A 13677-nucleotide genomic window follows, 5' to 3' on the forward strand; every position below is an offset into this window, starting at 1 on the left:
TGCGTCTAGGGGTTAAGGGCAAAGTATAACAGTGTCTGTGTCTCATAAGAAATATTGCACTTAGCTTCATTCTAAAAGCCTATACAGCAGGGGTGCACAATCCTTTTCGGTTTGAGGGAAGCATTGCCATACTGCTACCCTACAGGGGGCCGCACTATCAACCAAAACTCTAGATGTTCCAAAAACCACAGTACAGTGCAAATTCCCCCCAGAAACCACTAGTGCAGGGGTCGGGAACCTATGGCTCGCGAGCCAGATATGGCTCTTTTGATGGCCGCATCTGGCTCGCAGCCGGGGCTCCTATCCAGGGGCTTAACTACAGCCGCAGCAACTGCTAATATGCCTGCCAAGACCAGGCTGTTGTGCCCCCGGCTGTAGTTATGCCCCTGGATGTATTCTGCAGAGCAGCGCAGGGTCCGCGGGGTTAATTCAGGGGCGGCGCCTCTCTCTCCCTCCCTGCAGCAGTCTCCTCCGTGTGTGAGAGAGGGAGGGGAGGAGACTGTCTGCCTGCAGCCAATCCCCGCGCTGGATGTAGCAGCGCGGGAGATTCAGACAGAGGAGACCAGAGAGCTGCATACTCCGGAGACATGAAGGAGAAGGAGTCCAAGGAGAAGGAGTCAGCAGCTGGGGATCAGCCAGAGATAAGTGCTCCCTCCCCCCAGTGTCTCCTCACACTCTGCCTTAACCCCTTAGTGTCCTGTGTGCAGCTATGAAGCTCTCCTGAGAGCTTCATAGCTGCATCATCCTCACATATCTTCCCCCACCACTGCATTTCTACATTAATGTGAGGTTATGCAGCAGCTTAGACACATGTTGGCATCTGTATAATGATGTTCTGCATTGGTTGGCATCTGTATAATGATGTTCTGCAGCGGTTGGCGTCTGTATAGGGATGTTCTGCAGCGGTTGGCGTCTGTATAGGGATGTTCTGCAGCGGTTGGCGTCTGTATAGGGATGTTCTGCAGCGGTTGGCGTCTGTATAGGGATGTTCTGCAGCGGTTGGCATCTGTATAGGGATGTTCTGCATTGGTTGGCGTCTGTATAGGGATGTTCTGCATTGGTTGGCGTCTGTATAGGGATGTTCTGCATTGGTTGGTGTCTGTATAATGATGTTCTGCATTGGTTGGCGTCTGTATAGGGATGTTCTGCATTGGTTGGCGTCTGTATAGGGATGTTCTGCATTGGTTGGCGTCTGTATAGGGATGTTCTGCATTGGTTGGCGTCTGTATAGGGATGTTCTGCATTGGTTGGCGTCTGTATAATGATGTTCTGCATTGGTTGGCGTCTGTATAGGGATGTTCTGCATTGGTTGGCGTCTGTATAGGGATGTTCTGCATTGGTTGGCGTCTGTATAGGGATGTTCTGCATTGGTTGGCGTCTGTATGGGGATGTTCTGCATTGGTTGGCGTCTGTATGGGGATGTTCTGCATTGGTTGGCGTCTGTATGGGGATGTTCTGCATTGGTTGGCGTCTGTATAGGGATGTTCTGCATTGGTTGGCGTCTGTATAGGGATGTTCTGCATTGGTTGGCGTCTGTATAATGATGTTCTGCATTGGTTGGCGTCTGTATAGGGATGTTCTGCATTGGTTGGCGTCTGTATAGGGATGTTCTGCATTGGTTGGCGTCTGTATAGGGATGTTCTGCATTGGTTGGCGTCTGTATTGGAACAAGCTCGAATGTAAATTATCTATTTTTTATTTTACAGGGAATTACAATTGTTTTGGTCCAGTGGAAGCTTAATACGGGGGGGGGGGGCTGGGGGAACACTCCTTGCTGTACTAATGACTGCTGGAGCCATTGTTCTGTCAGTGTCCCTTTAAGCATATTGTACGGCTCTCGCAGAATTATATTTTAAAATATATGGCGCTTATGGCTCTCTCAGCCAAAAAGGTTCCTGACCCCTGCACTAGTGCATAATACTGTATTTGTACAAGTAACACAGACCCCCATACCAGACTACAATACAGTGCACAAACAAGACGATAATAATGCTGGAAATTGTCTGAACCCATGCAGCAGGTAATAATTGTGAATAACTGGCTGCACGCAAGGGCTCTGATAGGCCCCAGTACTGTGCCCTACCTACAGCCAGCCAGGTATTCATACTTATTATCTGCTGCACAGGGCAGATTCTTTCCTTTTTGCTGCCTGAGGTAAAAAGAATATAACTACTATAATACTGCCCCTATGTACAAGAATATAACTACTTTAATACTGCCCCCTATGTACAAGAAAATTACTTCTATAATACTGCCCCCTATGTACAAGAATATTACTACTATAACAATGCCCCTATGTACAAGAATATAGTTACTATAATGTGCCCCAGCAGGTTTTGTATCTCTTCTCATTCAGGTAGCCCACCTTAAATGGTCTGCTACCCCCTTCTCACACAGTAACCCCCCCCATGTCTCACAAAGCAAGCCCCCTTACCCCGGTATTGGCACCCCCTGCCAGCAACTAGTCCCCCGCTGCCCCCAGCTAGTCCTCCCCTGCCCTTAGCTAGTACTCTATAGCCCCCGTGCCCTCCTCAGCTAAACCTCGTGCCCCCAGCTAGCCTCTCCTTCCTTCAGCTAGTCCCTATTGCCCCAGCTAGCCCCCCCTGCCCTCAGCTAGTCCCCCCTGCCCCATAGCTACCCACCTGTGCCCCCAGCTAGCCCACCCTGCCCTCAGCTAGTTCCCACTGTCCCCAGGTCTAGTCCCATGTCCTTATCATAAGCAGTTCCCTGGCTGCTGCAAGCCAGAAGACCATGTGATGATTACATCTTCACAGGTCGTTCAGCTGTCAGGCTGCTGCACTGGGAGCTGCAGACAGCAGGGTGGAGGCCTCAACCTGAGGCTCTGCTGGCTACATGCGGCCTACGGGCCACGGGTTGTGCACCCCTGCTATACGGCTTCTATGTGATAAATGGGCACATGTCTGATGATGAATGCAAGATTTCTACTCATAATGTAAATCCTTCTACAGATCAAGCAACAAAATATTGAATATTTCAATATGAAATAAAGATGATGTGATTTGGGGTAACTAAATTTTTGTGGTTTTAAATATAAAGTCACAAAGTTGTACCATGGATATTAGGCCTTACTCAGACCGCCAGACCATTTCACTGTATGAGAACACCACGGCATAGATTTTTATAGAACATAAACATTAACTTCTAGCATTTGCTTAATTTTACTGATGGAGTACATGACTTGTCAATACAAGTACCTGAAAAGGAATGCAACAGGCATCCATCTGACTGATATTATAACAGCAAAAGTGTAATAATTATTGGATCAACATCCATTTACCAATAACATCTCTTACCTGGCATGAAAACGGTTACTTGAGCCACTTTGCTCATTCTGAGAAATTCCCATGGTGACTGGAGGAAAATCTGACCAACACACCAGGAGGTATTTCCTGAAAGCAAAGCAAAGTATAGTCTAAGATTTTATAGTGGATTAGGTCAATAAATTAATCAAAACACATACATAAAGAATAGTAAAAGTAGTTTTTAATACATTTCTGATTTCATAAAATGTTTTTCTGGGATTTTCTGTACATTAATAAGGGACAGCCTTCTTGCCTAAGCTACTTTGCACAACATTCAGATATGTGCTATTTAGTGTTTTGTGAGTTCTGAATGTTCAGTGCATGCTCTGTGCTTGTGCAATGAGAAGGAGAGCTGTTGTGTCTTGTGTCGCTAGCTTTACATCAGAGGTGTAACATTTTATTGAAATGTTACCATTATGATTTCTGAGAAGAACATAAATGATCAGTCTTGCAATATGCCAAAAAGAGATAGGAGGGATTTGTATATAGAAGGCTAGTATACTCCAAAATAATCCAAAGAATTACAACTTTATTTGCTATACAAAGCACATTACCCCTGAGGAAGGCACAATGAGGTGGAATGTGTGGGGTGTCAGGCTCCTTCCCCATCGGCATTTGGTGATATTTATTTATTTCATGGATACCATGAAAATCATTTGTAGCAGTTTCTATAATGCCTAGGTGATTGACTTATTGTCAGGCTTGCGGGTTGTGGATCCACTGGACCACTGCAGACGATGACTCAAGCCACTACCTGGGACCGGAGTCTAAGTGGTACCCGGTTTTCACCAGAGCCCGCCGCAAAGCGGGTTAGACAAGCTGCGGCGTGGCACCACCAGGTCGTTCCTCAGGCGTGACTTGTCTGCAGTGGCGGCCAAGGTCTAGGTACAAGAATGGCAATCAATCTCGTGGTCAAAGTCCAGGCACAGGGTCAGGGCAGGCGGCAGAGATGCAATCGGGAGAGTTCAATCCGGGGTCAGCAACAGGAGGTCCAAGCAGAGGGGTACGGGAACACAGCACACAGGATAGCAGCACAGAGGGTCGCTGGTACACGGGAACACGGAGGAGCTCAGGTAACACAGGAACACGGAGGGACACAGGAACGCAGGAGACACAGGAATGCAGGCTAATCGCAGTAAAGCTTTCTCTCAGGCTGTGAGGCACAAAGATCCGGCAGGGCTTGCAGGAAGAGGCAGGTTCATATAGAATTGGGAAATATGGCCAGCGCCAATTAATGGTGCGCTGGCCCTTTTAATCTGGAGAAGGAGGCGCGCACGCACCCTAGCAGTCGGGGACGCGCGCGCACCGCGGAGGGGAACGAGCCGGGAGCCGGGCCAGGTGAGATGCGCTGGCGGGGGCTTATTTTGACTGCATTAGATTAACCTAATTAGAAATGGTTATCGTTGTAGTTTTGATATTTACACACCAAGTCCAGATTCTACAGAGACCATAGGGGTTAAGTAACATATGCATGAAATTTACCGTTACCATGCATTTTGATGCGCACATGATTACATGTGCTTTTAAATGTTTTTAAGTGCATGTGCTTTGTATACTAAATAAAGTTGTAATTCTTTGCATTATTTTGGAGTATACTAGCCTTCTATGTACATATCCCTCATATCTCTTTTCAGCATATTGTTTTTGTGGCATGTTTTTTCTTTGTTTTAGGTTAACAGTCTTGCAATATCTGATCAATTGTTTGCAATATTGATAGTGGAATACACAATTATAACAACAAAACATAAACCTTAATACCTAAAAATGTAAAAAAAATTAATTTCTTGGATGAACAAATTTGGCAGTTGCTCCTCAATGGCCTTAACCAAATATTGATTTTAACCATTATTGATTATATCTTAATAAGACATGTGCCATTTGCAAGATACATTCAGATATATACTCCAGTGGTGATCAAAGCTGAGGAGTCCATACTGTAAGCCAAACTTCCGACTCCTCAATTTCCGACTCTTCCTCCCACATACATGGGGCATGTTTAAGTGACACATTTTCAGTAATAATAAGGCTTTTTATCACCATGATGATATACAATTTTATTTATCAAGGTAGAACATAAAAAATGTACTGAATATTTGTTTAGCGATTCTATGAATTTGTTCTTAGAAACAGCATTGCCCCATCAGATCCTCCTTCATAGATGACCTCAAGTCTGACCCTTTTATTTTAAGGCTAGAGAAAAACCTCTATACACTGTCCTGTGTTGGTGGTAATGCAGAAACCACATGTTACAGGCAACATCTTTAACAATATCTGGATACAGAGGAATTGCTTCATGAATTTGCCTCATAAACGGCAACATAATGAAGGGTTAAACTTTCAATATCAGGCTTTTCTCTAAGAACAGCTCACTAATGCCTCTTGCCCATGAGTGAGTTTGATGCATCCAACTCACATTGTGTGCTTCCTGGAATTCTATGATTTCCCCAAATTCTGATGAAAAAAATATTTAACGCATACTGCAATAAACTGATTGTAACATTTTATTTCAACTCCGACTCCACCAAAATGATAACCAACCACGAATCAGACACCACAACCCTGGTGGAGAGGTGTTTCTAAACCTATGTGTTCAATTCTATACTTCACTATGTAGAATGACATCTATGTAAGCATTGCATTGATAGAAAGTGTGCTGTTTTGGGCATTCTTATATCAACATACACTATCCATGCAGAACTCTAGATTCTCTCAAGATAGAGCTGTCTTTCTACGGGGGAACTTCAAAAGAAGAAAGCAGTACAGCCTCAATGAATAAAGCACAAAAAAGAGAAAACACAGACACTCACACATGCATGTAATAATAGCATTACATCTATGCAGGTCATATATCTCAAACATAGAAATTCCAATACCTAGCTTGAATGACAGATCGGCGATTGTGCCAAGTCCAAGGTTGGATTCTACAGAGTTATTAAATGTCAAGGCGTCTTGGTTTTCCCATCCATCAGACATAATAACACTGAAATGGTTCAATACAGCCTGACTCACAGCTGCTGAAAAATCATCCCATGTAGTCTGTTTGAGAATTCGCAGGTAGCAGATGTCCTCACTCTCAAAATCACTTGGATTGTCACTTATATGAATATTATCATCCAGAAAAATCTTAACCGGAATCCTTAGTCCACCTGCAAACAATATTCATTGGAAATATTTTCAGGTATTTATAGACATTCAGTTCCGCTTTTATGTGTTTTATTTAAATTATTTTGCATATACATCATTTGTAAATTCATACAATTCAAAAAATTTTAATTACCGTATATACTCGTGTATAAGCCGAGTTTTTCAGCACAAAAAATGTGCTGAAAAATGTCCCCTCGGCTTATACACGAGTCTATTACAAAAAAAAATTACCCACTTAAAAAAAATAAACTTAAATACTCACCCTTGGATGTCAGCTCCCCGATGTCGGCGCGGCTTACCGATGTCCCCGATGTCAGCGTGTTCCGTCTTCTATCTTCTCCGCGGCTCTTCTTCTTTCTTCCGGCATGGACGCGGCCATGTTTTCTTCGTGGCCGCGCATACTATAACGTCAGCAGCGGCCGCGTCATAGTATGCGCATGCTAGAAGAAAACATGGCCGCGTCCATGCCGGAAGAAAGAAGAGGAGCCCCGGAGAAGAAAAAAGACAGGACGTGCTGACATCGAGGACATCGGGGAGCCGCGCCGACATCGGAGGGTGAATATTTAAGTTTATTTTTTTAAGGGCCGTGGGGGCAGGCTGCTGTATACTACTAGGGGCTGCTGTATACTACTAGGGGCTGCTGTATACTACTAGGAGCTTGCTGTATACTACTAGGGGCTTGCTGTATACTATTAGGGGGTGCTGTATACTACTAGGGGCTGCTGTATACTACTAGGGGCTTGCTGTATTCCCACCCTCTGCTTATACTCGAGTCAGTAGTTTTTCCTAGTTTTTGGTGGTAAAATTAGGGGTCCCAGCTTATACTTGGGTTGGCTTATACTCGAGTATATACAGTACATTACGAAATGAACTGTGGAATGGATTAGTAAAATCTTCACGTCAAGGCAGAATTGTCATTTTGCTGAAGGCAAATAAGGTAAACAAGACTTGCCATGAGACTTGCCTTCTCTTACTGTCTTATAAGACATATGTTTGAGAAAAAAGAATATAGAACTTCTTCAAATAACTTCTTTAAAGGGTTTGTGTAATCAAAGAAGTTCTGTAATTATAGTACCAAAATCCTAAAACCTTACAACAGATGAAAACTGCATAAACTGAATGGATAACAATAGTAGCAATAAATAATTTTGATTGTGCGCCCAATATCCTGCATGTGTCGCTTCCCCGCTCAGGTCTGACGGAGTTCACCTTCTTCTTTCTGGTGCAAGAAAGTGCATTGTCTTGCGACACAATTTGAAAGTTAAATCCAGCGGTCAGTCTGAATCAGTTGGATCGTCCAACGACGCGCCCCCTAATTTGTGCCGCATGGAAGCCAGCGCAGCTGGGCCAAAAACAATTGCCTGTTAAACACCTGTCCAAGCCATGCAATCCCTGAAAACGGTGAACAGTCCGATGAAAGTGTGATCCGCAACCCTTAGTAAATGAGCCCCATAGTGTCCAAATAGTTTCCCTCCTCTTTCACTTATTCCTCGTGTCCTTTAGCTTCTTCCTATCTCTCTATGCACACTCTAGTACATATAATAAAACTTAAGTCTTTATGGAAATTGGGTTAATCTGTCCCCAAGTTTTGGGCCCATTAGGTTGTAAAAATTAGGTATTTAATAATCCAACCACGTTTTGTCCAATATCGAAGTGTCTTACATAACAGAATACTTATATAACTGTAGTATATATTTAAGGCATGCAGATTTGTGTCAAGAAAAAGCAAGAATTACCGTATAAACTCGAGTATAAGCCGACCCAAATATATGCCGAGGTCCCTAATTTTACCACAAAAACCTGGGAAAACCTATTTACTTGAGTATAAGCCGAGGGTGGGAAATGCATTGGTCACAGCCTCCCCATTATATAGCCTGCTGGAGCCTGCCTTATAGTATATAGCCAGCACCTGCCCCCCAGTATATAGCCTGCAAGCCAATATCCCCCATTATATAGCCTGCAAGCCCATATCCCCCAGTATATAACCAGCCCCCTACCACACTATATAGCCAGCAGCGGGGGAAGCCAGAAATGAGGTTTTATATATATTTTTTTTACTTGAGTATAAGCCGAGTTTGGGTTTTCAGCACATTTTTTTGTGCTGAAAAACTAGGCTTATACTTGAGTATATATGGTATTTCTTTCATGAAAGATGACCCATCAGCACCCTTAAATTTCTGGGGTTTTTTTTCAATACTGATGCAATCCAGTTTTTAATACCCTTCAATAAATAAATAAAATTACATTGCGGTCTAGTTTGTGATGTTTTTTATCACTGTCATTGTACAGTAGAACAGCCTATCATGGATTTCCAAAAAAGTGCTCAAGACTTATTATTTTACAAATATCTGCTAAAAAGGTTGTAACAGTAAGAACCTGATTAATACATTCCCTGCATCTTCTATTCCTGCAGTAAGAAAAAACAATATTCCGAAATTGTATAAATCTTATAATAGATGCAAATGAAAGCTCAATATACATATCTGCCCCTAAATTTAATATTCAGAAATGCAAATAACTATACACATAATATATGTCCACAGTATTATAAAGGGTCTATAAATCTCACCTACTAAGTACAGAATTAGTAGAAAATGTTATTATGAGAAATATTAAAACCCCCGCTTACACAGTATTAGGATTTTAAAAGAAAAAATGACTATATTGCTTAGATGTTTTCTAAAATTGAGTCTTCTGAAGATAAATAGATGAGACACAATAATCTTTCTTCACAGACTTTAATAGGATTATATGGTTAGGCTTTCCAACTATGTGAGATCTATGCAGCTTAAAAGTTGAGCCACCAGAATAACATGACAAATAAAGAATAAAGTTCACTCACTTAGATTCTCCAGGAGCTGTTTGCAGTCATCTGTTGCCACATCATGCACTGTCCGGTTGCACTTATCTTTCTTTTCTGGCTCCAGTCCAGAGTGACAACATAGGATTTCTAAGCAATCCTGTAAAGATTAGATTAGTTTGTGGAGGATTAGGGACAAATATCAGGGGCACATCAGCTGATCAATAAATAGCACACATGCCATTTCAAATACAGGCAACAACTACACTGGTTTGGTAACCACCACATCTCAAGAAACGTTCATGTTAACTTTTTGTTGTTTTGTCACATTGTCACTTTACAACTGAAATACAGTGATAAGCTGAATACTGGTCATGGCTAAGCATTGCCTGTATGATGATTCAATGTCGAAATCCAATTCAATCTCCTACCACTGGAATGGCCACATGCAAGTTGTATGGTAAGTCAGTCTTTCTGAAAATACCAGGTCTGGCCAATAATTATCTGATTTATGGGATGCTTATGCTATGGGATGTTCATCTCTGCCTTGAGGTTTCCATTATAATTACATTTTTAAAATCTCCTTTGCTGCTATTGCCATCAATGACGACAGCAATGAAAAGCTGTGTGTGGCTAAAAGACAGGGACAATCATAATAATTTACAAGTATTTTTTGTCTATTGTTATTGATATGAGACCACCCCTGAAACTATTGTAATGTGTTGGATACAACATTATCATGTGAATTGGATTTAATACCATTTTAAATTTCACTGCATGAGCTCAGCAATTAATAAAAGTTACATTGCAACAATGAGGCCTCATTCCTCTTTACCATTAAACCATATTGATCCTAGTAGAGATTGGTCAGAAGATGGGAAATGTAGATGTTAATATAACATGCACATTAATATACCACAACACTTAACTATTAAAAAACTATTACAGAATAAAATATTAACTACAATGCATTTAATATTTAAAATAAAATGCTGTTTAGTAAAGCAGAGAGAAAGAAAAGAAGAATATACTGCAGAGGTAGCCAATGAATAGCTGCATTTCACTTCTTGCTTTTGGCCAGAAAACATCAAATCTCTCCAGAAGAAGAAATCTATTATTCATATATACACAGTGCTGAGGAAGATCATAAGTTAAAAAAAAAAACCTTCAACGAGTCATTCATATTAAAGTATATAATTTAAAAAATCTAAAAAAAACTAAATAAAGACAACTTTTGGTAGTAAACCAATGCATGTTTGCCACAAGGTTTTTTATGTGATTATTAAAGGGAACCTGTCACCAGGGACCTAATTTTCACTAAAGACATATTGTAAAAGCCCATGACACCAGCAGTGCAAAAATGCCTCTCAGGGGGCTGGACTTTGGTTTGCATGCTTTTCAAAAAAAGCAACATGTGACTTGTCTGTGCTGCAGGCTGTCTCCATGTTTGTGCTTCTGTACAGATTGTCCCTCCCCCACTGATGTCAATCCCTGTGACTACCCCGGGATTTTGTTATGGAGCAAGAGTAAGTTATAACACACAATTATATTGTAATGCAAATGCCTAAAAAAGGCAGAAAGGCATATTTGTGCTGCAGGTGTGATGGGCTTCTGCAATCTGGTTTTTGTGAAAATGCGGTCCCTGGTGACAGGTTCCCTTTAAATCTACAATTTCTAGGTGCCACAGTTAAGAAGATATATCCATTTGAAGTGTGCTTTTGCCAAGACTTTCTAACATGTGCTATCTGCATGGTGTATTTTCATTTAGGACATATATATAGTGAAAGGGTTAATGAAGAAATAAGTACATGTAAAAAGTAACAATTGTTTCATACTTTAAAACATTGCCTTTTAAATTCAATCAATGATACAATAAGGTTTAAGGGCACTTTAATGATCATACTTGTAAATAAGACAATAACACAACAATGCTATACCTTGAAGCCTTTAGAAGCCGCAATATGCGCAGCTGTCCATCCCTCACTGTCTACACTATTGATTAGTGTTGCAGAAATGACAGGTTCGAGATTACTATTGTACTTGTTCTTTATATCATAAAGTCTCACATCAAATTCCTTATTAGAATCCCCATGACCTCCATAATACACGAGGAGCTTGAGACAATCTGTATTTCCAGAATCTGCTGCAGCATGAATTGGGGTCCAGCCAGTCTAGAAAAAGCAAACATAATTACTTATTTTTACTAAAATCAATATAGACATTAATATGAGCAATAATGATCTCAATTCTGAGCAAAATAAATTGCAAACAAATTAAATCTCAGATCCATTTTCACATGCGGTAGAAATATGATTCAATTATTATCATTCTTGAAGAAAGCAATTCATGAACGACTAGGTCATGTATAACACGCTGAGCATACTGGAACATAACCAGGAGGATTTTTTCAATGTACATCTATTAAAGACATTTGTGACCATACAATGGCTGCAGATGGAGGGTCATGTGATCTCTATCTGTCCAGGAACAATTACCCTGCCAGGACCTTATGATATAGATAGATAGAGATCACATGACCCTCCATCTATGGTCATTTTATGGTCAGGAATGTCTGGCTGATGAGGTAAAAGACAGGAGGCTTCTCTTTACATATCATGAAAGCGTTGCAATAGATGTATATTGGATATATATATATATATATATATATATATATATATATATATATGTATATATATATATATATATATAGATATATATATATATATATATATATATATATATATATATATATATATATATATATGTATATATAACCTATTATCCTGACCCCTATACTTACACACACATTACAAAAACATGAGGTAAAGTAGCCAACCCCTTTAAATAACATAGCAACAGATACACACATCTGTCAAACTGTATATGCAAATTCTACTGGCTACAGCCATCAGGATATCAAGATAAACATTGTGCACTGTACAATTACATATAGAGAAAAATACATTTTATCATAGCAATAAGATTATACGCACATTTGTTGTAATATTTCGATTGGCACCAAAATCCAATAACAATTTAACAGTTTCACAGTTTCCATTTTTACAAGCCAGGTATAATGGGGTTTGTCCTCCACCAACGTAGTTGATGTCAGCATTGTATGCAAGCAATTTCTCTGCACATCTATGGAAAACAGCAAAAGGTGTTAGGATTTAAGTCCTCATGATGGTGTTGTGTGAACTTTTCATATATGTCTAACAGAAAGACCAGGGCCCTGATAGCTAACCACAATTCCTAAACTGCTAGTAAACATGATGCTACGTACATTATATATACTGTACACATCCACTATATATACTGTATGTACACAGTTTATGAAGCTTTAATTACTTGCAAATTACTGCAAAATCTAAAGGACAAATTGTCCCTACTCTGTCTAAGCCCCTTCTGCTCATTTTAGATATGACTATACAATATCCATTGTACATATTTATGTGCTTTCCTACATGCTTCCCTGGTTTAAAAACAACCTAACTTATACGACTATGAAATAATAAAACTGGAAATACATTTTAAATAAACATTGGCCAGTCCTATGTATTTCAGCAGTAGTTCCCAATAACCTATGGTGGGTATATCCTGACCTGCCCCAATATCAACATTCCCAATCCATTAATTCAGAAAGGTGGGGGGGTTGTAGGCTATACACAAAATTTAAAGCGAACCTGTCATCAGGAACGCAATTTTAAGCTGGTGACAGGTTCCAATAGCCTATGCTATGCTGATTTTAAAAATGCATTTGCAAGTATTCTGATTACTGTCACTACTTTATAAAACACTCATCCAGCTCCCTCTGTCCCTCCCCACTTCCTGTCATGTGCATTGAGCAGGGGGAAGGGGATGGTGTGGAATAGAGGAACAATGCATCAGAAGATAGAAGATAGGAGTCTTCACGCTGCCAGCACGGAGACAGGTAATTTGAAATAAAGTTTTAGAAAGTACTGAATTGATTCAGAATGCTGACAAAAGCTTTTTTAAAATCAGCATACTCTATTGGAAACTATCACTAGAAAAACATGACATTCCTGGTCACAGGTTCGCTTTAACCTGTAGTGGCAGGTTCCTATTGTACTCTAGTAACTATCTGACACCCTGCTTGTAGCAAAAAATAGTCTCCCTCAGATTCCCATAAAATCAGAGTTATAATCTTGCCTGGCTTTCTATGCAGCTTTCAGGGAGTTGAGGGGGCGTGGCCTAATGCCATGTGACCAGAACATTCTGTTCCATAAGCTACTTAACATTAGCAAACTGAACCCCATGTACATATCTGGCCATATAAAATAATCACAGCAGCCTCCATTGACGTCTATTGTATCATGTGATACAATATGCTGTGCTTTCATGAGATATATGCTTGGTGTACAGTTTTCTAATGCTACAAAATCTATAGGA

At 40.5% G+C, this 13677-nt stretch overlaps 1 protein-coding gene across 5 annotated transcripts in view; it reads right to left on the reverse strand.

Moving 5' to 3' along the window:
• Positions 1-13677, reverse strand: part of CTTNBP2 (cortactin binding protein 2) — a 97929-nt gene that overhangs the window by 17480 nt on the left and 66772 nt on the right. For 4 of the 5 annotated variants that reach the window (XM_072146968.1, XM_072146965.1, XM_072146964.1 and 1 more), the window contains exons 7-11: positions 12261-12408; positions 11205-11438; positions 9310-9427; positions 6197-6469; positions 3315-3410 (exon numbers count right to left, since the gene is read on the reverse strand). In XM_072146968.1, coding sequence (XP_072003069.1) covers positions 3315-3410; positions 6197-6469; positions 9310-9427; positions 11205-11438; positions 12261-12408 — 869 coding nt within the window. The remainder of the gene's footprint in view (positions 1-3314; positions 3411-6196; positions 6470-9309; positions 9428-11204; positions 11439-12260; positions 12409-13677) is intronic. The other variant, XM_072146967.1, reaches the window with a different exon arrangement.

The sequence above is a fragment of the Engystomops pustulosus genome, chromosome 4 (genome assembly GCF_040894005.1).
Source record: "Engystomops pustulosus chromosome 4, aEngPut4.maternal, whole genome shotgun sequence".
Taxonomy (NCBI): Eukaryota; Metazoa; Chordata; class Amphibia; order Anura; family Leptodactylidae; genus Engystomops; species Engystomops pustulosus.